General features: G+C 43.1%; 2 protein-coding genes across 2 annotated transcripts; both read left to right on the plus strand.

The window, feature by feature from the left end:
• Positions 1–263: 263 nt before the first annotated feature.
• LOC101834547 (cystatin-13) lies at positions 264–10,323 on the plus strand. The gene is made up of 4 exons (XM_040744960.1): positions 264–398; positions 4,076–4,428; positions 9,560–9,673; positions 10,172–10,323. Exons 2-4 carry the CDS (start codon positions 4,201–4,203, stop codon positions 10,253–10,255), a joined length of 426 nt encoding a protein of 141 aa, XP_040600894.1. The 5' UTR covers positions 264–398; positions 4,076–4,200; the 3' UTR covers positions 10,256–10,323.
• A 6,650-nt stretch (positions 10,324–16,973) lies between these two features.
• On the plus strand, positions 16,974–19,763 carry LOC101829702 (cystatin-9-like). Its single transcript, XM_040744961.1, has 3 exons — positions 16,974–17,277; positions 18,669–18,791; positions 19,474–19,763. Exons 1-3 carry the CDS (start codon positions 17,056–17,058, stop codon positions 19,549–19,551), a joined length of 423 nt encoding a protein of 140 aa, XP_040600895.1. The 5' UTR covers positions 16,974–17,055; the 3' UTR covers positions 19,552–19,763.
• Positions 19,764–26,804: the final 7,041 nt, after the last annotated feature.

Genomic DNA, 26,804 nt, shown 5'->3' on the forward strand with positions numbered 1-26,804 from the left:
TTCTGTAAGCAACCCCAATAAAACTCATTGGTTCGCCAAGTTGGCATTTTGGTGGTATTTTATTTAAGTGTGCTTTCAGTTTCCTGTCTGGTATGAATATACATTTTTTCATATCTCCCTGGAATAGTGTCACACAACACAAAAGCAGTGGGTAAAAAGTTGATGGGACCTGTCTGAGGTATCCTGACCAGAACAGCATCAGAGAGACTGGCTTACCTCACAAAGGGCATGCAGGTATGACCACCTAGTAGGAGAGGAGCGTCAGAGACCAGAAGCACCTGGGGCTTAAACCCCAACAGATGCCTAACCTGGACCAGGAGCATGACCTGAGTGCGATGGTGGTGGAGAGCAACCTGGGGCTACAGGCTGTTTAATCTTAGTCTTCACTGCAGACAAAGGTACCTCTTGTGGGACAGAGCAGCTTCTTTAAGGCCCAAAGACCAGCAACATGACTGAGAGCGAGTTTGGTTTACACATGGCAGAGTACAATATTCAGGGTAGTCTTCTAGGACCAGGAAAGTTATCCAGAGATTAGAGAACAGAAAGACTTACTGAGAAGTCAGCTCAGATTCAAACTGTAACACATCAAGTAAGAAGCAAGGTGATTGATGGGTTGGTTAATGTGCTTCAGGCAAGTAGGGCGGAGGTGGAGAGGCCACATTGGAACACGGGCTCACATCTTGTGCCTCCTGCTGCACCAACTTCACTCTGATGAAAGATTAGTGGAACCACCAGCCAGATTTGAGCAAGAGGAATGTCAGTAAACTAGTTGACCTTACTGGTTGGGAAAGTATTCTGAGACGATCAGATTGTGCTGTTGAAGATAGAGTAGGCAGGGCCAGTGGAAGTTAGTAAAAGGAACTTACCAAGACACAACAGAAAATGCATCGAAATATTCTTTAAGTGGGTAGCAGAGAGGAAGTTACATGACTGACAGAATGTAGAAGTCTTATGATAGTGAGAGGCAGCTACGTGTTCTTATGGACCATTTATGTAAGGTCCAAATCTAGATAGATAGGTGGGCATCTCACAATCTTACTAAGTAATAAAATTTATAGCACAAGTTGTCTTTCTTGAGATTAATCATCTATGACAGATGCTGTGGGTCACTGGGAATTATGTTCCAGATGTCCGCATAAGACATTTTAAGTAACTAGGGGTTAGGATCAAAGTAGTGTGACCTGGTTGTTAAAATGTGGGGATTTTGTTTTCATTTTTTTTTTGCTTTTTTCTTTATAGTGGGTGCCTGAATTGTGAGTAGTATCAATGTCATATATATTGTGCTTTTTCCTAGACATACAATAATAAAGTATAATTCATAGATTATGTATAAGGACAATCAATATCTATCAATAAAATGGAGGAACTGTAGTGTTTTACAATAAAGTGACTTCAAAATGATGATTTTCTGATTTCTGGAGTTTTCCATTTGGGACTTTTGGACCACAATTTACTATGGATAACCCAAACCAGAGCTACATATGATTATTCACTTACAGGATGGATTCAAGTGGCACAGTTGTTCACTTGAGAAAGCCTATTACATGAGCTGATTGATATTTCCTGTGGAGAGGATTCATGGGGCCAGAATGATGTTATCAGAGAATAGCTGAAGTACATCTCAGAAATACCCTGGTTATATGTACCACATTCATACTCAATGCTTGATGCATGTCGCTTAGTTCTCCCATAAAATTCTATGTACCACCTAAATTCAGTCTTTCCATTTCTTATAATTTCTGCAGTGTCTCTTAAGCTATTTGTTTGCTCGCTATCTACACTGTACATGCCTTAACCAGTTTGTTCAAATCTTAGATATTTTAACTCAATTTATCTTCTCTGGTAAAATTGGTAACCTCCAAAGCAAATGTGTATTCCAGGCTATGACTTAATGTGTGTATGTGTGCTAGATTGAGGTAGCTTAACAGGGTGGAGATAGCAGTAGTTAGATCTGGAAGCCTCCATTATGTAGCCTTAGGTGTTCTCTTGGCTTCTTTTTTTTTTTTTATTTTCCAGTTTAAATTTAGATAAGAAACGAGGTTGCTTCACAAGTCAGTTCCAGGTCCCTCTCCCATTCCCTCCCCTCCTCCCGTGCCCTCCCCCCAACCCTCCCCCCGTTATCCCCTCATTCCCCCAGGGAGGGTGAGGCCCTCCATGGGGGTGTCCATAGTCTGTCATTTCATATAGGGCAGGGCCTAGACCCTTCCCCAAGAGTTCAGGGTGAGAGTGCACCTCACATTGTTCTATGGGAGTCCAAAGTCCGTGTGTATACTTGGGATGGGTACTGATCTGCTGCCCAAGGCTCAATAGATTACCTAGGCCTCCTCACTGACACCCAGATTCAGGGGGTCTTGATCAGTCCCATGCTGGATTCCCAGGCTGATGCCTGGGTTTCAAGAGTTAACCTTTGTCTAGTCAGCTGTTTCTGGGGGTTAAACCAGCCCAGTCTTAATAAGCCTCATTTTCCTCCTTTGTAAAGGGGCTACTCAGTATACAGCCCCCAAGGAAGATGGTAGTGTGTGAGTGACATAGGAGGCACAGGGCCTGACAAGCCTCAGGATGGTAAGATCTGAGTTCTAATAAGCTGCCCAGTCATTGGGGAGGTTTTGGGGATAAAGCCTTTAAGGCCTGTGTGACATTTCAGGTGGGGGTGGCCACATCTGTACCTGGGAAAGGAAGAACTTGGAGAATACCTTCTGGCTGACGAAGTGCTTCCCATGCTTCCTGTGCACAGAGATCTGATTCAGACATCTCCATCTTGACCTTGAGAACAAGGAGATGGTATCACTGAGGAAAAAATAAAGGGGTGGGCGAGTGTATGGAAGTGTAAGTCCTTCCAGGAAACAAATAGCTGAGATGGGGAAATGCGCTGAATTGTAACTGTAGATTTTTATTATTTTGTATTGTTAATTTATTTTTACATTCCAATTCTAGTTCCCCCTCCCTCCTGAATTTTTTTAAATCAACTTCTTTGGAGGAGAGAGAGAAACCATAAGAGATCATTGTTGTTCTGTATACATTTTTTTTTAATTCATGAAGTATCCTTGGAACATGTGTGGGATCTCCAAGCAATGTTTTAATTCTCTCTAAGCATCAAAGGGACAACCTGTGCTTCAGTTAAATTTCCACATTACCTGGCACCAGCCTAAGGCAACACATGTTTGACTTAGTTCCATGGGACTTCCAATTGATATGCCAATCATAACTGGAAGGTCCCTAGGTTATCTCATATGATCTTTGAAACTTGGCCACCAATGGAAGGTCTCCACAACTTCTGACTCCATTTTGGTATCTTATTATCTTATTCAATTTTCTGTTCTTATGATGGAAATCATAAATTGAAGGTAATAGAGGTTAATGTGAATCTGAGGTTTGTGGTTTTAAGTATGCAATTGAAGGACCACATCTGGTGAGGGCCTCTGCACTGTATCATAACACGGTGGAGGACCAAGTGACAAAGCCATTCCTTCAAAGACTAACCTGTTTCTGCAATAAACTACCTAGCCACTCAAAGACAATGAGGGAATCATGACATATCTTCTGGGAAAATACTCCATATCTTTACTCTAACTGCAATAAGATTTCCACCTGTTCCTTGAAATGACAATTACTAAGGAAGAGATGAACAACTCCATGAATAATGACACACAATAAGAAAGGCTGCTACTTGGGTACTTGGGGTTTTATTTAATTTTCAACAAACCCCCATGTATACATCAAACTGGAAGTTCTCCTGATCCTTTTCAGACATGCTACAAAGGTTCCATTACACAAGCAGATTGATTAACTCAAACTCTAGCCCTTCAATGTCAAAGGTGAACTGAAAGGTCCAATTTGTTTGCTTCTTCTGTCAATGACACCTGTCTTTTTTGTTACCAAAGGCCCACCAAAAACTAACTTACACATGGCTGAAAAGGGCTTGCTACAGAATATGTATATGCTTCTTTCTCTTACTGTCACTCAGGCACACCTCGGGTTTTAATGACAGAAATTGGGGATGGAAATCAAATATGTATTTCTCAATAGAGTACAGTATCATAACGATGTTAACAGATCTCTTCCTTTTAACCCACAGCAGTGTCAGGAGTTGAGGTGAAAGAATTATAGACCTGCAGAGGCAGCGGAGCCATTACTGTCGGCGTCCTCACCATCTCTGAAAAAAAAAAGGAACTTGGTATGTGTCTCCTTGAATGAAGTACCATGGCCAGATTCTTACAGGCCCTGCTGTTCCTGGTGATCACAGTGGGCCTTGTGTCTAGAAGAGCCCAAGCCTGGGGTTCACCGAAGATCGTGAGGCCATTTGAAGACATCCCCCATAACTATGTCTATGTGCAACAAGCACTCTGGTTTGCCATGAAACAGTATAACAAGGCTAGCAAGGACCGGTACAACTTCAAGGTGGTTGAAATCCTAAAATCTCAGGAGCAGGTAGGTGTAGTGTTTGATCTTTGCTCCTTTATCACTTAGTCTTTTTTTGGGAACAGAGACTAGTGTCAGGAATAGCTACTACATAGGAATGGAAACAAGAACAAAAGATGTTTCTGTCTAAAATGCATCATTTCACTTTAGAAGTGACAAATAGAGTTTGGTGTTTATTAATATGAGATGGAGAAGCAACATAAAATGTCAATTGAAATTGTTTACTTTAAAAGTGGAGGTCAGGGGCTGAAGAGATGGTTTGGTGGTTGAGAGGATCCAGGTTTGGTTACCATCACCTACATGGCAGCTCACAACTCTTTGTAACTCTAGTTCTAGGGGATATGACACTCCTTTCTGATTTCTGTGGTTCTTAGGTACATGCATGGTACACATAGGTGAATACGGGCTAAACACTAAAACATAAAATACAGTCCTTTAAAAGCATGTTTTAGTCAATTTTGCATCCCAACTATAGTTTCCCCTCCCTTATCCTATTCTCTCCCCCACCTTTCTTCTGCCTCCCCCCATCCTCTCCTTGTTTCTACCCTTTAGGGGCAGGCCTCACATTAGTATCAGCAAAGCACTAATGTGACTTATAGGAAGTCAGAGTCTTAACCAACAACCAAGTAGCCTGCATGGGATCGACCTAAGTCTTCTCCATATATGTGATAGTTATGCAGATCAGTCTCTTTGTGAGACTCCTAACACTAGGAATAAGGACTGTCTCTCACACTTTGGCTGACTCCTGAGAACCTATTCCTCGTACTGGATTGCCTTGTCCAGTCTAAATACAAAGGGAGGTGCTTAATCTGACCACAACTTAAATCTTTTTCCTTTTAAGTGTAGGTCAGAGGTCAAAAGGGGCAGCTGCAGATTTTATGCAGTGTTGAGGACTGGTACACAGGAGCTTATATAGCAGCCTTGAACTACTGTGGCTCCACTAGAACATTTCCTTCTTGTTGGTCTGCTTTGTTTTATGGCTCGCTCATTCAGCTTGCACAATTTCCTAGGTAGGAGCCATTCTTCTGTGCTATAGGGAGGAAATTGAGACACAGAAGTATACAGTGCTGCCTGGATGGTAAGTAGAAGAGTCAAGACATAAGCCTATTTGTGATTTGAATCAGTGACTGAATGAGGAGAGCAACTTCGGAATCATGCTGGATCGTGGAGACAAGTGCAGCAAGAGGGGACAGCCAGAGAAAGGACTCTGCAAAAGCAGTGAGGGGCTGCCTCGGTACCCAAGAAAACCTTTGTCTCCTCCCATGTGCTGAGCAATTGGCAATGTACGTTAGGCTCATGATTGACTGGTGGCTGAGTGAACTGACACTTCCTGCAGCTATTTTTAACTTAGAAGCAGAGATGGTCTCCAAATTATAATGATTAACTTATGATTTCTTAACTTATGGTGGTGTGAAAGCAATATATGTTCAATATAAACCTTGCTTGCGAATTTCAAATTTGGATATTTTCTTGAGCTACCAAAATGTGGTATCATATTTTCTTGTGGTATTGTCACAGCTCCCAATGAGCCCCATGGTCATGCAGACACAACTGACTGTCTGGGGTATTATAGTGCTAACCTAGGTCACTTGCGAGGCTAAATATAATAAATACACTTCTCGTTTACGGTATTTAAATATGTGGGTTTTCTTGTGGGAAGAGTACTTGCATTGCTTGAATGCACAGCTGTGGTTCTCAGTGAAGGATGGGCTTTTGCTCCCAGGGGATTTTTGGCAGTGCTTGGGGGTGTTTGTGGTTGTCAAGAATGGAAATGCCACTTCTGGTACCCAGTAAATTGAGGCTTAGAATGCTACTTACTGTCTTAGAACATCCAGGCCTCCCAGACAAAGAAAGATCAATTTCAAGATTTCTGGGTGACTGAGGTTGAGAAACTTGATCTAACATGATCTACATGAAAGTTATAGGATGCCGATTGGCAATTGTGTTAAAAATGAAAGCCTGGCTAGGAGATGCTTTGGTCAGTAAAGTGATGTAGTACAAATGTAAGGACCTGAGTTTTATCCCCAGCATTCATGTTTTAAAAAGCTAGATGTGACAATGCTTGCCTCTAATGCTACCATTGAGGAGTCAGAGACAGGGTCATCTTTTGGGCAATCCAATATTGCTGAATTGGTAAGCTCTAGATGTAGTGAAAGTTTCTGATTAAAAAAAAAGGGTAGAGTGCCATTGAGGAAGACTCCTGATGTCAAATTTTGGCCTTCACATGCATAAACACACATGTGCACCCACACTTATGTGCATATACATGGATACATACACACACAATAAAAATGAAATGAAACAGTTTCTTGCATTTTTCAATCTGGCTGGTTACTCTGAGAGAGAGTACCACAGTAGTTTGTTCTCTCCTTCTACATAGTTTCTTTCCACATACAAAATTGTGGAAAGATTTAGAATTACATTTTTTCGTGTGTGTGTGTGTGTGTGTGTGTGTGTGTGTGTGCGCGCGCGCGCGCGCGCGTGTGGGTGTGTAGAGACAGAGAAGGGATATTGGGGAAGGAGGAAGGGAGGGCATGTTATGTTGTATTACCTTCAGAGGACAGTTTGTGGGACTCAGTCCTCTTCTTCCATCATTTAGATTCTGGGAATCACACTGGGGTTGTCAAGCTTGATTGTAAGTGATTTTCCTCACTAACCCATCTCACTGGCTCAATTAAGTATATTTTGTATCCATGCAATCATACTGTTGTCTATTTTGGCACTCAAAATATCATGGAACTTCATGTAAGTAAAGTTAGATATGTCTCAGTTTGCATCATACCTTAAAAACTGAAGTAGCACGGTTAGTTTTGCTCATATCCTAACAAATCAACAGGTTTGTTAATAGAAGAAAATTGAACAATGAATATGTGTTGCACCCAGCATAGCAATACTCTGAATTTGAATCCCTTAGTTAAAGAATGTATGTGTAAGATAATGACAAATTGCCCATGAGTACTACTAAATCTATTTGTGTTTGTTTATTTATTTTCTATTTTTAATTTAAATTATACACAAGCTTGTTTTACATGTCAATCCTAGTTCCCTCTCCCTTCCCTCCTCCCCTGCCCCCACTATCCCCCTATCTCATCCCCTTTCTGCTCCCCAGGGAGGGTGAGGCCTTCCATGGGAGATCTCCAAAGTCTGTCATATCCTTTGGAGCAGGGCCTAGTATTTTCCCCATGTATCTAGGCTAGGAGAGTATCCCTCTATGTGGAATGGGCTCCCAAAGTCCATTCTTTTCGCTAGGAATAAATACTTATCTACTACCAGAGGCCCTATAGATTGCTGAGGTCTCCTCACTGACACCCACGTTCAGGGGATCTGAATCAGTTCTATGCTGGTTTCCCAGCTATCAGTTTGGGGTCCATGAGCTCCCCCTTGTTCAGGTCAGCTATTTCTGTGGGTTTTATCAGCCTGGTCTTGACCCATTTGCTCATCACTCCTCCCTCTTTGCAACTGGATTCCAAGAGTTCAGTTCAGTGTTTAGCTGTGGGTGTCTGCTTCTGCTCTAGTATGGCATATAAGGTAGTCATCAATCTCATTATCGGGGAAGAGCATTTAAGGTAGTCTCTCCACTATTGCTTAGATTGTTAGTTGGTGTCATTCTTGTAGATCTCTGGACATTTCCCTAGTGCCAGATTTCCCTTTAAACCTATGATGATCTCTCTATTATGGTATCTCTTATCTTGTCTTCCTCTGTTCTTCTCCCAATTTAACCTTCCTGCTCCTTCATGTCCTCCTCTCCTCCCTCTTCTCCCTATTTTTATTTTTTTGTGGTGCTGGACATTGAGCACAGGACCTTAGATAGGCTGTAAACTGAAGACATTTAGGCCTCTGCCAGTGCTGCTGATGTGTGGGTATGTGTTGACATTCATCATACCAATATTGGATCTGTCTTGTCTTTTAGATAATTGTGTATTTGATAAATGTGAAAATATATCTTTTTATTTCCAGTACCATGAAAAATGTCTTTTATTTAGTTTAAAGACAATGTGTTTTCTTCTGTGAGTGTGACTCTAAGGGGAGATTTTATGTTATAAAGAGAATTCTTGGGCATGTTTCACTTCTCTCATAATTGTTTTATTTTTGTTTATTGACACTATTATTTGTGTAGACATGTACATAGTATATGTATGCATTCATGTAGGTAGACACATTCATGCATGTGGGGGCCTGTGTGAGCACTCACTGAACGGTCATAGGTCAATGCTGGAGTCTTCTTGGATCACTATCTCCAAATCTGGAGCTCATTGATTTTGCTAAAGTAGCAGGCATTTTCCTTGGACACTGCTCTGTTTCAAAAGGTCTTAAGTATACACAATCATCTCCTGCCTTTTTTTTCTTGTGCTTCCTCTTGCCCGTCTGCTTTCCACTCTGGTAGCAAGAAGACTCCTGCTGGATGTGGGCTCTTTGATCTGGGAATGTGAAGTCTCTAAAACCTCAAAAATTAAGTATTCTATTCTTTACAGATCACCAAATCTCAAGTTCCAATAAATAAATGGTTAGTTTCCACTGGAGAATGCTCTTTGTTTTTAATTTCCTAGCTTAATTCTGGGGACACTTGATATTATTTGCTATTTAAAATGAAAAACTCAGGGGTTAAGGAGGGAGCCCAGTAAAGTGCTTTCTGCACATTCATGAGGACCTGAGTTTGTTCTACAGCATCTACTTAAATGTTGGACATGGCAGTGCATGTCTGCAACCCCAACTCTTGGGGCAGTGGGCAGAGAAAAGCAGACTCCTGCACCTTTTTTTGCCATGTAGCTTAGATGAGTTCCAGGTTCAGTGACAGTGATCCAAGAAGACTTCAACATTGATCTGTGACTTCTCAGTACATGCTCACATAGGCACCCACATAAACGAATATACCTACCCACATGAATAGACACATATACCATATACATGTATACACACAATATAAATGTCAATAAATAAAAATACAATTGTGAGAGAGAAGTGAGACAGATGTCAAGATAAGAATTCTCTCAAATAATCTCAAAACTTCTGCTGGGACATGTAGTCAAGGAAGAGCAGGAAGATAGTTTAGCCATAAGTAGCCAATGGCATATTGACTTATCAAAGGGGATACTTGATGCTGTTTTCTTCTATGGATTTAACTTACATGACTTATTGACAGGTCACAGACAGTCTGGAGTACTATCTTGAAGTGAAAATTGCCCGAACAATGTGCAAGAAAAGGGTAGGAGAAAATGAAAACTGCTTGCTTCAACAAGATCCTAAGATGAAAAAGGTATGTAGCTGACATGACAGGAAATGCCCCTCTCCCACCTGTGAGATAGAGAACACTGTGAGGCCAGTTCTGATGCATTTGCTAGTTTCTCATTTAAATTCTGTTCTATTTGAGATTGTGGTAGCCAGACTCCACGCAAGATGCTGTTTCTATTATGTGTCATTGACTCCATCCATACACATACATACATACATACATACATACATACATACATACATACTGTGTGTTAGTGTGCATTGTGTAATGTATACATGTAAGCTCATCTACAGTCGAATCATCTCTACCTTATCTTTGGAAAGATACATTCTCTTATTGTGCTTGTTGATTGGTAGACTGGCTGGCCACTGACCTCCAGGATCTGCCTGTCTCTCTTCACCCTGTGCTTGGGTTATATAGATGTGCAACTATGATTGGATGTTTTTACATGCATCTAAATTCAGGTACTTTATTATGCCTTCTCCATAGCTCCCTAAATAACTGTTTTTTGTCTTTTTTTAGATGGTGTTTTGCATTTTTATTGTTTCATCCAAACCATGGAAATTTGAACTTAAGATGCTGAAGAAGCAGTGCAAAGATATCTAATCAGCATCCAGTACACCTTGCCAATCTCACTTTTCTTCTAAATAAATAAAGATGCTTGCAAGATAATGGACCACTTCAGCTGAGTCACTAACTTCATTAATTGTGTGTGTGTGTGTGTGTGTGTGTGTGTGTTCTTTGGATCTGGTGCTGAGAATGTGTGATGCTATTTTCTGGGGTTTGTAGCCTTCTCTAGTTGGTTTTTTTTATCTCTGAGGAGAGACAATCTGCTGTCAATAAGTGGATGCTATTTCTAGCCTAATCAAGTTCCAAGCATAGATATTTTCCAATGTCCACAGTTGCTCCATGGGGTCCCTTTTTCACTCATGAAGTTTACATGTGTGCATGGAATTAGCAAAACTCTAGCAAGCACCTGTCAGTTGTGTCACCATCTTTGTGGTCATCCATTTCCCCATTACAGTTTCTGACCATTCCGAAGAAAGTCAGTTCCCACTGAGCTCAAGCATGACAGGCTAAGGAATTCTCTCAAGAAGACTTTATTTTTATAATCCTAAGTAAGGTTTTGGGAAGATGGAATAGGACAGTTGGAGTCTTGCATTATAGCTCCCTTAGCCTCCAAGTTCTGTTTGGTCCTGAGTGGCTCAAGTCACAATCTGGCAAAGTTCACAAAGAATTCCCCAATGACTTTCTGGTTGAGTGGTGTATTCTCTATAAACAAATATGGGGAGGGTGGCTTTGTTGAGATCAACTAGAAGACAAGGTACACTTTACAGCACAGCTGGATTGTAGTTCATTTGCGATGATGACTAGTCTGTACCTACAGGTCCAGATAATATATGTTACCTCCAAAGTCTTTCTGGAGCTTAGGGAGAAGATCAAGGTGACATGTGGCTTCTAGAGAGCAGCACCTCCTAATGTTGCCTGTCTTGTGTATGGTGGGTAAGGTTGCTACCCAGAGTCTCCTGTTATAGGGTCAGTCAGCAGGCACAGCTCAACTGTGCCTCCTTTGACTTGATGCTTAGCTGTGCTGAAGAGTTAAATGTAATGGCACTCTTTCTGATCTCTCGCTCTGTGGTAATTAGGAACAGGGTGTGGGACTGTAGGAGAGGACGTCTTATAGAATTAGACTCTGCACTGAGAGCAGGCTGTCTCTACTTCTCCTTATGGCTTCTCCATGGTCTCAACCACGTCTCACTGCTGTGCACATTTTTATATCTGGGAGCAGCCCAGAGATTTCACTATGGACAAAGTACATAGGCTTTGGGATGCCAATTCTTGGAATGTTTGTCAGCAAGTCTTGACTTCTGGTTGGTCCTAGAGAATGGTGAAATGATGTTCCTGCTGACTGTCCCCAAATCTGGGATACATGTACTGATAGTATAGAGATCAGGGTTAATGCCCATGTGCAAAGTCGGTCACTGACCTTTGAGTCACTGTAACATCACTCCGAATTCCCAGTGGGGGAAGCTCAGGCACTTGAACTCAACCTAGCTGTGTGCAGGGGGCTGTGCAAATGGTGCTGGAGGAAGAAAGAACTTTGACCTTCACGGAAGTGAATTACACAGACCTGAACATTGTTCACTGTGTTTCTTGGTTCTGCACAGAAGGGACCTGTGTCCCAGAAAATGAGGTCCCATACTCTTGGTTCATTTTTTATCTCATCCATTTACTCCCTGAGCTTTGCTACACCGTGCCATCTCCATCAGGTGGTGCACTGTGTTTGGGTAAGCCAACGTCAGTGCTTTTATTGTTGGATTATCCATCCCTGCTCTAATTTTTATATGAATTCTGTTTTGCACATATGTAGGATGATATGCGGTGTATACATATGTACATATTGTCATGTGAGTACCCATGCATTTGTGTATGTGTATGGAAGCCAGAGCTTGATGTGGGTTGCTTCCTCTATCAGTCTCCACCTTATTTTTCTGAGACAAGGTCTCTCACCAAACCTAGAGCTCAATGATTTGGCGACACTTTACTGGCCAGAAATTCTCTTGTCTCTGTCTCCTCATGCCACCATGCCAGGCTGTGGATGCAAACTTGGATCCTCATGTTTGCAAAGCAATTCGTTTACCAACTGAGCCATCTCCCCAGGCCAGGTCCTTAATGCCCATTCTTATCCAAAATAAATGTTATATTTTTAAAGATGAGGGAATTTAACCAATTAGCATCACATATGTGCTGGCAAAATGTCTCACTCTGACCTTGTTCAAAGGATCATCTGGTCTCTAACCATAAAGATCATCATGGAAACAAGGAGGAGTCCTGTTTCATGTCATTGGGACTAAACTACATATCCTCTCCAAGGGAGTGCTGTTCAAATATCCCTTTCAATTTGTCCTAGGTGTTGTTCTAAGTCTTGGGTAAATGTGTATTGTGGACTAGGGAGGAACAGCAGAAAGGGCTGTGGACATGAAAGGAACAGTTTCAGGTAGGCGGAGCTGTTAACAAAGGGAGATAAACCCTCAAGGCTACATGCTTTCAGTTGATTTTCAAAGTTACTCATTCTGAAGGTCATGTAATTGCGCAATATATTGTTGCTTTCCACAGGCTTTCTTAGCAAAGACACATCTGACTGAAGCCACCTGAAAACAGAAAACTATTCTCTAGGGAACATCCCCTTGTCCTGTCTCCCAGGGAATGTTGCTTCTGTCCTCCTTGTGTTCCCTGGAAAAGTAGATTGTCATACTGCAGGATTATCTGTATCCTGCAAAATGTAGCTCTGTGCTATCTTTCTCTTTCTCCACTGAAAGAAGGCCTGTTCTGTCCTAACAATTAACCACAGAATCAACATTCCTGGGAAAGAAGCTAAAAGGATCTGAATCCCTGTGACTTTCTAATCAGCGTTTTTTTTTTCTTGAGATTCACAGACGCCAGCATGTCCTACAGACAGAGTAGACCTCCATAAGTTTCTAACCACCCTGCTGCCAGCCAGCCTATTTAGACTCCATGTCTTTTAGACTCCATGTACATTTGTTTATTGTGCATGTGTGTGTAAACACGTATACTTGTATGCCTCAAAGGACAACTTGGGGGAGTCTGTTTGTTCTCCCACTATATGGGTTCTGAGGATAAGACTCAGGTCCTTAGGGTTGGCATCAAATGCTTTTGCCTGTTGAGCCATCTTGCCAATTTCCTATGCAAGTTGTGTACCTTCGATGCTCAGGCAAGTGGTCTTTGTTGGCATAGGCTCCATCTTTTCTGTTTGTTGGTTCTCTAAAATGTCTTTCTCCCTGGCTTAACAATTGTCCAGGCTGGTCAGGGCATGATCAGTCTAAGCCATAGAACTTGGAGCTCTGTCTTTTGTCTATGTTGCCCCATTACAGATAACAAGGCTGGAAAATTTGTCTAGTTCTGACCCTAGTCCTCTTACCACAGAAGGAGTATATCTTATGAGACGCCAGTGAAGAAAGAGCATGGTTTTTTTTTTTTGAACAAAGGAACATCTGGATAAAGCAAGAGACATGAGTCAAGATATTCCCAGGTCTACTTTCTGTGGAGATGAAGGTACAGAAAGAGCTTGCATGGTCATGCTCATGGGTCCCCAAAGAATGTGGCTACCATGAATAACTGAAGTACTCTGATATGTCAGAGGCTACAGAGACCATAACTGGATATTCCAATCTAGTGTTAAGCACATTATTTCTGGAAGAAATAAAATAAAAAGGTAAACTATTTTGGTGTTTGCTGGCTACAGGATCTCTTTCCCAATAACTTTGCTACTCCTGTGTCATCGGAACAGTTATGAGCAAAGTGTAAACAAAGGAGGATAACTACAGTTCAATAAACCACATTTATATACCAGATGGTAGTTGACAGTATCTGATAGTAAAAGACAAAGATGGGACCAAACCATATGCTGCCATTGCAAAGCAGGGAGGAAATGGGCCCCACCTCTAGGAAGGAGACAGGTAAAGGCTTTGTGTGGTCATAGCATCAGGCAACTCGACATAAAGAGGTGTGAAGACAGCCAAGTTAATATTAAACAACTTGTTACCAAGGCACATGAGAGTCCCCTAGTAAAGAGATATTTGTTGAGAATACTGAGAGGATGAGGAGGGAAAAAATCAGAGGCCAGAACACAGCTCAAGGGAAAGAAAGCAACGTGACAGAGAAAAAGAAGTGCAGGCCAGGATCAGAGGAGCAGGGTAACGAGGGATGAGCACTGAGGGATGCTGATGGAGTTGCAAGTCCTTTCTGGGATGCTTCTGGGTGCTCAGTTGAGCTTCTGACTCTGGAGAGAAAACACAGCATGACAGCACGTGTACTGTGGTATCAGCAGGTGCTTGGGCCCTGGATCCAAGAGACTCTAGCCAGATAAGAGACATAGGCAAAGATAGAATGGGCTGGTACATGCAGCTTGTGGGGAGGGTAAGAAGTGGATAGGCAGAGGCACTGCTTGCAGGAATGACCACCGTAAGGATGACCCAGTGAAAGGACCTAATTGAGCAACTGTTAATGGACCTGTTGTTTGGTATTAAGTTGGGGGACAGAAGCAGGGGAATCTTAAATTTCTGACCTCATTTACAAGGGTGACATTTAGGAAAGCAGAGCAAATGCTTCCTGAGCAGTGTGCACACAATTTGAGCCCCATGAATGAAGAAGGGACTTCATGGGCAATCAAAGACCAGGAACTGGGATGAGTCATACTCATTGGGAATGTTTCCAGGGCTGCTCTGAAGACTCCAGTCCTTGCCTTATCTCAGTCCCAGGCCTTAAGCACAGTCATGGTGCAGAGTGGTCTCCTAGAATCCACTGAGCTCCATCCTGTCCTGGTTCTGATGCCCTGGTCATCTCCTTACTCTGCTAGCCTTGGGGGGTGGTTAACTTCTTCTGTACAATCCCTTCCTTTCTGCTTGATTTAGGATAAGCTTTTCTATTTCTGACCAGGCACTCAATAGTCTGAGGCAGTGAGTAGCCTCCTATCCTTGTCCCTTATCCTTGTCTAAGAAATTCACACAAGTTCATGTGTATGCATGGAGCAGTTTTCTACTCTTGCGACTAGTAGCTTACTCAAGGTTAGAGATCCCTCTTTGTTAGGATAGGATAGATGCCACTGCAATATGAAATAAACACTCCCAACTCAGCTGAGCAGAGAAAAGCTTTCTTGAACTCATGTACATCCAGCTCTGCCCACGTAGCTCTCCTTGGTGGTCTCCTTAGAGCTGCTCTGTGTATACCTATGGGACTTTCTTCTTCCAAGTCCTTCCCTAGAGCAGGAAAAAGGTAGAGATGGGGAAGGGAGAACACGAAGCACCAGACTTCTGGAGATACATATTTAAATAACTAACAACATGATGATAGTTAAACATTTTATATTATTTTGTAAAAGATAAAAAATATTTTATACTCCCATTGGGTGGGGTCATTTACAGTCTGTAAAACTACCTGCCCAGGCCTCTCTGGCTTCTGTTCTACTCTCAGTGTTTGGGAAATTAAAGATGTATTAGACTCTCCCAACATGGCTGAGGCTTGCTCTGTTCTCTGTAGGGTTGTCACTGGTTCTATTTTACATTCTACCTCATTGGTAGGTGCATGTGAGATAACGACTATGGCAAGTTCTTTCCCTGGGTCTTTGATTTTGTTGCTATTGTTTTGAGAACAGAGTCTCAGTACACATCCCAGGCTAGCCTTGGACTCATAATCCTTCTGTCTCCCCTTCCTCAGTGCTGCGATTACAGGCATGCACCATACTGTAAGTTATTATAACTTCCTGAGTATTTCAGCCTGTGTCTGTCTTCCTCAGATGCCCTTCCCACTAGATGTGATCAGGCACTGTTACCATGGTTGAAGATGTCTTTTTTTTCATTGCATTTTTCACTAGCGGCATTTGGAAGATACATGGTCAGCAATAAACGATGGTATGTGTGTATGTGTGTGTGTGTGTGTGTGTGTGTGTGTGTGTGTCTGCATGTATATGATTGTGCACATGCACACGGAGGCCACAGTCGATGTCAGGTGTCTCTCTATCACTCACATCTGTTTCCTTGGACACGGTCTCTCACTGAACTGCCTGTCCTTTGTCTTCACATTACGAACTGCTCTTCCAGTAGTTGGACCAAAGCTATGAAGCAACAAGGAAGTGATACAGGACAGTGGTCTTCATTCTCAGCCTAATCCTGTGGGCGCCAGGCCAGTGGTGTGCAGGCAGGCTTTGAGCATGTCCCATGAACCTCTAGCAACTGTGCTGCCTCAGCCACAAAGACTACTCTTCTCTCTTATCCTTTGCATCTCAGCTCTCCTTGCCTCGTCTTCCACTAAGACATGCGGTGCCATGTCTTTGGTTTAGCATCCGAATCTGCAGCATTCTGATGAGAGCTCCTCTGTCTCATTGAATCAGGAGCGGATGTGGCTGGCCCACATGACAGGATGCTCTTTCTTCACGATTCTCTCCAGCACGTCCTGTTTGATGTCCTGTTCCTCTTTCCAGGATTGGAGGTGATTTAAAAACATTTGTGGAGGCCAGGCATGGTGGCACACACATTTAATTCCAGCACTCAGTAGGCAGAGGCAGTCAGATCTCTGAATTCAAGACCAACCTGGTCTACAGAGTGAGTTCCAGCACAGCCAGGGCACACAGAGAAACCCTGTCTCAAAACAAAACAAAACAACCAAAAAAAACCCCTCAAAAACAAACAAAGACAAAGCCCAACAACAGGGAAAACAAAACCTTTGTTGGAGCAAGCAATAATAGGAGAGGATGTAAATCAGAGAGGCAACTAAGAAGGTGGAGTCTGTGACCATGCCGAAGAGATAAGGGGCTAGAGCTGTGCCAGAAAAATCCCTGTGGGACTGAGGGGTTGAGGCAGGCAAAGCACTGATTGTGGAGTTCTGGCACTATGTTCTGTCGAGGGGAAAGGAAGACTCTCCCTGGAGCCATGCTGCTACTTCTCCTTGGCTTCCAGTTTTCCATTCCTCCTGTCTCAAAGGCCAATGAGGAAAACATCACCTATGCTTATTTCCTTCCCACGGTGGAGTTTGCCGTGAATACATTCAACCAGAGAAGTCACGAGGAATATGCCTTCAGGGTGGAGCATATCCTGAGTTCCAGGCAGGAGGAGGTAAGTGATCATATATCCTGCCTGAATGTATCTGCTCCTCAGTGAGGGACAGGAGAGGGAAATCCACCTCTTTTGCAGGTTACACATAACCTAATTCAGTTAGTTTCAATGGCTTAACCCATGTTTTCCTTACAAAATCTTTTAAAATGGGATCATTTTCTATCTACATACAAGATCCTTATGTCATTCTTATTGCTTTGAAACAATTTAAATGAGTAATTTTAGAATGAGCATTTCTTTTTAAAGATTTTTTATTATATTTCATTCATTTAAGCATGTGTGTATGTGTGTGTGTGTGTGTGTGTGTTGGCACACACAAAGGTTGTCTCCTATCATCATGTAGATACTGGATATCGAGCTCAGTCTGTAAGGTTTGGTGGCAAGTGCCTTTACCTGATAAGCCATCAGAGCAGACATTTCTGCGTAACTGCCTCTCTCTAACCGGTTGTGCCACTGGAGCTCGCAGAGCAGACTTTTCTAAACAGATAAAACCACTTATTAAGTAAAAGATTCACACACAAAAGGTGCTGATGGATGAAGCTGAAAACTAGGTAAGACACAAAATTTCAAATAAACAAAACAAAACTCTAATTGGTAAGAATGGACAGAGTAAAACAAAGATAAACAGAAAAGAACTGAGGATTTGTGGAGCACAGAGAGCCACTATCTCTATTGAAAGTACCAGACAGCTCTTCCTCTTCATTCCCTCCTGCTCTGGGCCCACTCTGCCCACTGACCACATCAGATCCTCTTCATCATCTTATAACGCCCCTATAGAATGTAGTCAGGGTAGCGACGCTCATTTCCAATGTTGCCCTTCTTGCCGTGGGAGAAGGGCAGTCTATTCCTCCTTCCCTGGCAAGGGAAAGACAGAGGGGCTCCAGCCTTGCCCAGTGCAGCACCTAGCTGGTTTTCAGGACACACTGTAAAGGAACAAGGCTACTCCTGAAACACTGGGCTTGTGCTGCCAGTGTTTTACTTTTAGCTCAGTTGAGAAAGTATCTGGGGATCTGGCTCCATGTCTTAGGGCTGACTATCCAGCAAACACTGGTAGAGCCACCACCCTCACAGAACACAGAACACGTCCTGTGTCCTCTTGGAATGCAGGTGTAGGTTCAGATGTCTGCTGAGAGTGAAGTCTGGGTTTGCTGTGGCCAAATGTGGGCTGCAGGGCCTAGAGATAATGGACTCAGCCTTGACTTCTCTACTTTCCAACAGGTCCCCACTCTTGGTTCTTAACTCTTTAATCTAGAGATTACCTCCCTGGCTTCTGTCCTTCCTAGAGCTGGAACTCCAAATGGAGGAGAATCTGGATCTCTTCACACACACTGTCACAGAACCTCTTAAGAGGCTAGAAGGGTGTGTTCACTTTAACCTTTTTCTGTCTCCAGGCTCTGCAGGTGGATTTTCCAATGGTTTTCTCCATGAAGCTTCAGCTGCGTAGAACCCTGTGCAGGCAATTTGAGGACAGCCTTGACACTTGCCCCTTTCAGATGAACCACAATATGAATAATGTAAGATGGGATACCAGCCTCCATAGCTTTTACAGCCATGGATGCTACAGGGACAGGGTGGGGCAGTAGGAACTGGGGCAGCTAGTCATATGACATCCATAGTTACAAGTAGAGAAAAATGAATGTATGCAAGTTTCTGGTACATAGCTCACTTTTCCCACTCTAATACAGTACAGTTTAGGTTCCAAACCTGGCAAATGGTGTCACCCCCAGTAGGCTGGGTCTTTCCATAATTAATGTCGTCAAGTCAGTCCTCAACTGATATTTTCACAGGCCAACCTGATCTAGGCTATCCCTCACTGAAATGCTCTTCCCAGATGGCCCTAGACTGTGTTAGGTAGACAGTGAAAACTAATCATCACAGTGGCTAATTATGACAGGGTGCTTTCTACCATTGCTGTTAGGTATGTGAATCACAAAGACATCCTAGACATTCCTCTAGAGGTCACTGTCTACTGTGCATGTGTGATAACAAGTACCCTGGGTTACCACAAAGCTTCAGATGAAGACACGGGTCAAGACTGGGTTCACTGGGTAACCATGTGTGAAGGCCCTTGTCTCCTTCTTCTACTTCTTCCCCTCTGTGGAGGGGAAAGGGTGAGATGGATTTTTTTGGGGAGCACATGCTACAAACGTCCTTCACTTTCTCCTTTCACTGTCCTCTCTTATTCTTTTCCCACAGACCGTCACCTGCCTGTTCACTGTGGCCACCTATCCCTGGGCAACAAAATTCAGGCTCTACAAGTTTGTGTGCTTATAGTTCCTCTGACCGGAGTCATCTGTGGACTGGCGCTGTACTTCTCTCTGCATCCACTGAGAGGTTACCCTCTGCAGGGCCTCTATGCTCTCATGCTCCTTCTTTTGCAACATTGTATAGTGTCAAGACTGCATATATGGATGATAACCAGGAACGATTTATATTTCTTTTGTTTTGTCATTTAGAATAGCTCATTAAATATTGCATTTCTGAAAGCTTTCTGTGTATGTTTTTAGAGGAAGCACCATGGGCTTGGGGTGGGGAACAGTTTGAAGTTCCTGGGATGGGGAAGCAGGAGATATAAATTAGAAAGATGTGCCAGAGCTGTTGTCACACAAGTCCAGAAGCACAATGGTTATAGTCTCCCTGGGTATCAAATATTCAAGATAAGGCCCAGGCAGAGCTTCACACTCTTACTCCCAACACCTGTGTGCAGCCTCTGTTCTCCAGAGAGCGGCCTTCACACTTCTCTGGTGACAAAAGGAACAAGTAGGGTTTGGCTTTGCTAAAGAATTGCTGATTCCTTAATTTCTTAACCAGTCAAGGTGTCCACGAAATAGTTAAGACTGTAAAATTTGAAAAACCCATGTCCCAAGATTAGCAACAAGGATACTTAAATGTTTATTGAAAATCACTGGACTGTGGACTGGAGAGAGAGCCATTAAGAGCACATGCTGCTCTTACAGGGAACCTGAATTTGCATCCCAGGGCCCTATCCTTGATTCAGTGGACACCTGTACCCATATCGGTACATACCTCCCATAAACATCATTAAAAACAAAACAAATCTTAAAATAATCTCTGCATGACATCAGTAACTGGTGGGAAAGGACTTGATAGTATTTATCTATAGAAACCTCAATTTGAGCAAGTGTGTGCACATGAACACGACCTCATAAGCTCTCAGAAATCTGGTAAGATTTCAGCATCTATGGTAAGCACAGAAGTAAAAGGAAACACACTGACCAGGAAGGACAGCTCTACATCACCTTTTTCAACTCTCCCCATCTTCAGGAAGCAGACAGTCTCTCTGGTGGTGAGACAAGCTAGAATCTGCTTTGGATGCCAACACTAGATTTGCCTTGACTGACAGATACATGGCACACCAACTTCAGTACCAAATGGACCCACAGTCTGGGACTCTAAAACTACGCTGAGTAAGGATGGTTTTATTGGCTATAGAGTCTAGGACAACCCCAGGAGAATCTGGCCTACCATGTCAACTAGGTTGGCCCTAAAGAACTGGGCTACAAACCTTCCCTAATTTCTAGACTATTCCCCATGATCCAAGTTTTACCTTGGCCCCAGCAGAACCAGAATCATGGGCCCATCATGTTCTAGCCAATAGGGGCTGGGCCTATTCTGGTAGATTCCATTGTCCAACCATATCATCAGGTTTGACTCCGGGACGACCCTATGGACATGGACTAGGCCCAGCTCTTCTGGGCAGTGTCCAGACCATCACATGTGTCATGTCTGCTTCTCGGCCTGTGTCCGAGAACATGCGGAGGGTGTCGGGGATTGACAACACAGAGACGCATTCAACGATATAAAGAAAACTTTAAACAGGCTCCAAAAAGGTTCAAGAAAAACTTCCTAAGAAAGGCTCCCTCCAGAGAAGCTTCTGCTCTCTCCTCTCCCCTAGCTGGTTCTCTCCTGACACCAGAGGTGGATGTGTGTGTTTTTTGAAGGTGCGGTTAGTCTTTGGACAAGGTCGAGGTCAGGGCGGTTTCAGTGGGAAGGCCTTTTCCAGGAACTTATTGTATTGTTTTTTAGTAAACATGTTTTTACTAAACATTGTCTTACAGCTGCCTACTCCCAGGCAGAAGGGGAAGTGGGTCTCTGCTCAAGGTCTGGTGTTCCCACACACATGTTCTACCTTGCTCATTACAGGCTTGGGTCAGTAGGTAGTAGAATTTTTAATAGGTGAAACTTACTGATGAAAGTGAGAACATGGTGATACTAATAAGAATTTCCAGACATCAAACTTTTGTTTTCTTTTTGTGTCCTAACTTCCTTTGCGTTTAGAAGTATTGTTCAGACACAAGCTCCTACCATGATGTACTACCTCATCAAAGACCCACAAATAATAAACTAACAAACTGTGAATAGAAGCCTTCAAAACTCTAAGCTCAAATAAAATTTCCCCCTTTAAGCTGACTTTCTTAGTTATTGTGTCAAAGCAACAACAAGCTGGCTAAGCTTTGTGTCTTTCCATCACCTGTGTGTAGGGGTGAGCCCACAACATTGTCCATGCCACAGACAGGAAATGGGCACAGACAGGAAATGGGCACAGGTGAGGATGAAAGAAAAGCAAAAGCAAAAGCTCTCCCTCTTGGAAGCCTGCCACGCTTCTGATCTTCCAAGCTTGTGCGTGAGTGCTTTCTCCTGTTAATAAAAATATTTGTTTCCACATTGCATTGATTCACCTACAGCTGGTGTCAGAACTGAAAGCCTACTCTTTCAAAGAGGTAGGAGCATCTGCGATGACTGGTCAGTCAGATGGCTTCTGGCCGCGCTTCCTTGTCCTTGGCTACAGCAACTGCATGTACCCTGCCGCTTGCAGCTAACGCTTCAGAAACCTTCCACTCCACCTGCCCAGCCCCGAGGTGAGTGCTAACCAGGCATCTGCAGATCTCAGCCGCTGAGCCCAATTTTCAGCTTTCTGCAACCTGGCCATCTATCAGCAGCTTCCTTTGCCCTGGGAGACTGCAGGAGGAGCCCCAGTCAATCACTGATACCTGTGAGATGGAGATGGCACTCCATCATTCCTTCTCAGTCACCAAGACATCTTCAAGCATGGCCAACGAAGTCCTCACCATTACCAGGAACTCAGATCACCAGAACAGCACACAAAGCTCAAGGACAACTTGTTCTTTTTACTGTTGGTTTTGTTTTATAACATTCATTTATATATATATGGGGTTTACCTGCATGTATATCTGTATAACACTCTGTGTGCCTAGTGCCTGGGCAGGCCTGAAAAGGGCTTTGGATTCCTGACACTGCAGTTACAAATGATTGTGAGACACCAGATGGGTGCTGGGAATTGAACCCAGGTCCTCTGAAAGAGCAGTCAGTGCTGTTAACCACTGAGCCACCTCTCTATCCCTCACTACACAATTCTTGCTTAAGGTCCTTGTGGTTCCATGGTAAAGAAGACGCTTTCTATAGACACAGGAACTTTGTGAGTCTCCAAGGTAGCACTAAGGACAACAGTCCTCAGCAGCATGATCCAGTACAATTAAGCATCTGTGACCACCCACACTTACGAATATGAAAGATAAGCCCAGAAATGCTTCAGACCCCCATAGCACAGGTCCAAGTCTACTAGCAGTATGAGCTGTGATACTTTCCAAACACTAGTGAACTAGTGACTCGGCCCACCACACGTCATGGCTCAGCAAGATTTGTCAACATTAATAGTCACCATCATAGCCTTAGTATCCCCTGGGTGTCTCTCTCATCTCCCTAAGCTGTCCTCATATGTAGGATGCAGTTATAGACCATGTATGATCAAGGAAGAGTGACTATGTTTCAACAGGATGTACTACTGACATGAACATGTTATGGCTTAGGTAACTTGATCATTGTTGTCAAAACCTTCACAAAAGCCCCCTGGATGGCTCTGGTACTCACTCAAATGCCAGTCTACTGCCAGTTCTCACCGTAACTACAAGTGATGCCCTGTCTTAGCTCAGGGCTTCCTGACCCTTGATAGTCCTGAGCAATTCTGCTGCTTTCAACAAATTTCAGCAAGAGAATTCACAGCTCTTTATTTTTTTAGCTGTGATCTTTGCAGTATAGACAACCATGGAAACTAACATTTTTATCACCTTATTATATTGAAGTCAAGAGAGAAAGGCTATTTTCCCAAAATATTCCCACATAATAAGTCTTATACCTGCTAACTAATCCCTCTGTATTCTGTAGTGAAAATTAGCAGGAGTTCACTTTTTGTTCGGCTTTTGAGTGAAACTCATGCTGTTAGAACCCCAAATCCATGTTGGCTTCGTTCTTCCTATTTTCTGAGACACAGAGATGTGCATTGGAACATTGTTAAATTTTCTCAGGTAAAGTCTTAAAGGGTCCCTACAGACTATTCCCTGTGGTGTATCTTTTGTGTCCCAGGTTTCCAGCAAAGAATTACTAGGAATTTTTATATAATATTCCATTATCAAATCATTGTAGATGGGAAGCTATTTTCAGATAGTGGACTTATGTTGTTGTCAAATTATTCATTTTTTCATTTTGTTATGAGTTTCTAGAATATTTTTTAACGATATAAAGAAAACTTTAAACAGGCTCCAAAAAAGTTCAAGAAAACCTCCTAAGAAAAGCTCCCACCAGAGAAGCTTCTGCTCTCTCCTCTCCCCTGGCTGGTTCTGCTCTCCCTCCAGAGGTGGATGTGTGACCCTACTTGACCTAAGCCAGGAGTGCCTCATTTGAAAATAAAAAGGGGTGAATTGTGGGAACACCAGACCTTGAGCAGAGACCCACTTCCCCTTCTGCCTGGGAGTAGGCAGCTGTAAGACAATGTTTAGTAAAAACATGTTTACTAAAAACGATACAATAAGTTCCTGAAAAAGGCCTTCCCACGGAAACCGCCCTGACCTCGACCTTGTCCAAAGACTAATCGCACCTTAAAAACCCACACACATCCACCTCTGGAGGAGTACTGTTTATTGGCTTGCTCAACCTGCTTTCTTATAGAACCCAGGACCACCAACCCAGTGATGACCCAGTGATGACATCATCCACAATAGGTTGAGTCCTCCCCCATCAATCACTATGGTTAAAAATGCCCTACAGCCAGATCTTATGGAGGCATTTTCTAATTGAGGTTTCCTCCTTTCAAATGACTCTTGCTTGTGTCAAGTTGACACAAGTGCTGAGAGGTGGTGGAGCATGCCTTTAGTCCCAGCACAATGGAGGCAGAGATAGGTGGATTTCTGTGAATTTGAGGACATCCTGATCTGTAGATCGAGTTCTATGACAATCTCCAAAGCTACAGAGAAGCTCTGTCTCGAAAAACAAACAAACAGACAAACAAAAAACCCAACCAACTAAACAAAAAACTAGCTAGCATAAGCATCACAAACAGAAAGATTTTACAAACTGAGAAGGGAAGATATATCATATTTGCAATGGCTAAATATGCACTATGTGATAGGTTGGCCTTTCTTATCATTAGATGAATTGTTCTTATTATCTGGAACCTTCTGAAGCTCTGACTAATGCCTTTCCAGATGAGCAGCTGCTGCTTGTGGTGTGGTTTGCATTGACCCTAGGGTGTTTCCTGAATATGGGCTACTTTAAACATGGTGAGAAAAGTGGAAAGATCACTGTTCCTAGTGGCTGAGGAGAAATGAAAATTTCCTGGCTCTTGTTAGTAGTCTGGGAATGGGAGAAAGATAATCATTGGGCTATAATAAGCATCTAGGCAATGATAGTCTTTCTTTTCTTTTTTTTTTTTTGAATGTTTTAAATTTAAATTAGAAACAAGCTTGCTTCACATGTCAATCCCAGCTCCCTCTCCCTCCCCTCCTCCCCTGCTCTTCCCCAATCTCCCATCCCCACACCCAATCCCCACTCCACTCTCCAGGGAGGGTGAGACCCTTCATGGGGGATCTCCAAAGTCTGTCATAGGGAATGATAGTCTTTCTAATGTTCATTAGTAGGTGTCTTTGTCACTCTTCTATTGCTGTAAAGAGACACTATGACTACAGCAACTTTTACAAGGGGAAGTATTTAACTGGGGGGCTTGCTTATAGTTTTAGAGGCTTAGTCCATTATCATCATGGCGGGGAGCATGGCAAGCATGGTGCTGGAGAAGTAGTTGAGAGCTACATCCTGATCCAGAGAGAAGGAGAGAGAGAGAGAGAGAGAGAGAGAGAGAGAGAGAGAGAGAGAGAGAGAGGAGAGAGGAAAGAGGAGACTGGTCCTAGTATAGGCTTCTGAAATCTCAAAGTTCACTCCCAGTGACACACTTCCTCCAACAAGGTCATACCCACTCCCACAAGGCCACACATGCTGATCTTTCTAATGCTATTAAAGAGTTGCACTCCCTGGTGACTAAACATTCAAATATATGATCCTATAGGGGCCATTCTTATTCAAACCACCACAGTAAGTATAGATAAATAGTGAAGATATACTCATGGAAAGAAATCTTAACATAGAGTGTATGAAAGTCTCTTTCTAGATTCTAGAGTGTAGCTCATGGAGATTTATCCTGATGGAAAACTTTGTGAATTAATATGAAAATTTCTTTGGGATTGGTTGACCTGAAGTTGGCAGGCTGATATTTGCCTCCTTTTCCACGGTGCTGTGTGGTCCCCAGACGTGACCTCTGTACACCTGTAATGTACAAATGACCCGCTGATGAAATTCTTTTTGCACTAACCCATGAGGCATATGGGAGAGATGCAGGTGCTTTAGATGGGATCACTACTTGCAAACACCAGGAACAGACATACACTAAGGTCTCTCAGTGTCAGAGATGTGCACCTATGGCCAAGGGCCAAGCCAGTCACCACTTACTTCTCAACAGTCTTATTGGAACACTTCTACTCTCATCAGTTTCCACATAGTCTATGATTCCTAAGAAACACAGACAGCATGAAGATAGTTGGCAAGGATATCAGCTACTCCAAAAGATCAGAATAGTTATTCTATGGCTTCTTTGGAATGTGTGCTGGACCCTGGTTCAGGTGCCTCAGATAGGACGTAGTGGCCTCTGGTTCATCAGTGTTTCTCAAATATTAAGTACAATGTGCCCCCCCCCCGAAGATTATGAAATGTTGCTCCTTTTCTAAGGGCAGAAGGTCCTAGGGTTGTCCTCATTTTTAAGTGCCAAGGAGATACTGCTGTTATTCTTTGTGTGGGAATCTCTTTCTGGATAGTGAGGCTACAGTCCTCCCATCATCTATTAGCTTCAGTGACCTGGGGAAAAGTGTGTGGGGAATCCCCTCAAGAGCGAAGATCATCTATCCTGAGAAAGACTTGGGGCTTGCCTTCCTCCCTGGTATACATGGGATGCCTTAGTGGGTGCTGACCATCATTTTTCCTCTGGCCACATGGGTCATGTCATGAGACCACAGCTCAGATGGATCTAGTTGTGCTATGTGGGCCACCTCTCAACATCTATAAAAATGGAGGATGCCACTATGGCCACCAGGCTATCTTGCTGAGAGAACTCCATGTAGAGCTTAGCTTCCACAATCACGCCCATAGCCCACAAAGGTTATTACCTG

This window comes from Mesocricetus auratus, unplaced genomic scaffold (assembly GCF_017639785.1).
Source record: "Mesocricetus auratus isolate SY011 unplaced genomic scaffold, BCM_Maur_2.0 Super-Scaffold_100004, whole genome shotgun sequence".
NCBI lineage: Eukaryota > Metazoa > Chordata > Mammalia > Rodentia > Cricetidae > Mesocricetus > Mesocricetus auratus.

What these genes read in the sequence shown, in the direction of transcription:
- LOC101834547 (XM_040744960.1), top strand. Translation starts at nt 4,201, where the DNA reads ATGGCCAGATTCTTACAGGCCCTGCTGTTCCTGGTGATCACAGTGGGC. An exon ending in TCCTAAAATCTCAGGAGCAG is followed by an intron (nt 4,429 to 9,559) that starts GTAGGTGTAGTG and finishes ACTTATTGACAG; the next exon opens with GTCACAGACAGTCTGGAGTA. An exon ending in AAGATCCTAAGATGAAAAAG is followed by an intron (nt 9,674 to 10,171) that starts GTATGTAGCTGA and finishes GTCTTTTTTTAG; the next exon opens with ATGGTGTTTTGCATTTTTAT.
- LOC101829702 (XM_040744961.1), top strand. Translation starts at nt 17,056, where the DNA reads ATGTTCTGTCGAGGGGAAAGGAAGACTCTCCCTGGAGCCATGCTGCTA. An exon ending in TGAGTTCCAGGCAGGAGGAG is followed by an intron (nt 17,278 to 18,668) that starts GTAAGTGATCAT and finishes TTCTGTCTCCAG; the next exon opens with GCTCTGCAGGTGGATTTTCC. An exon ending in TGAACCACAATATGAATAAT is followed by an intron (nt 18,792 to 19,473) that starts GTAAGATGGGAT and finishes CTTTTCCCACAG; the next exon opens with ACCGTCACCTGCCTGTTCAC.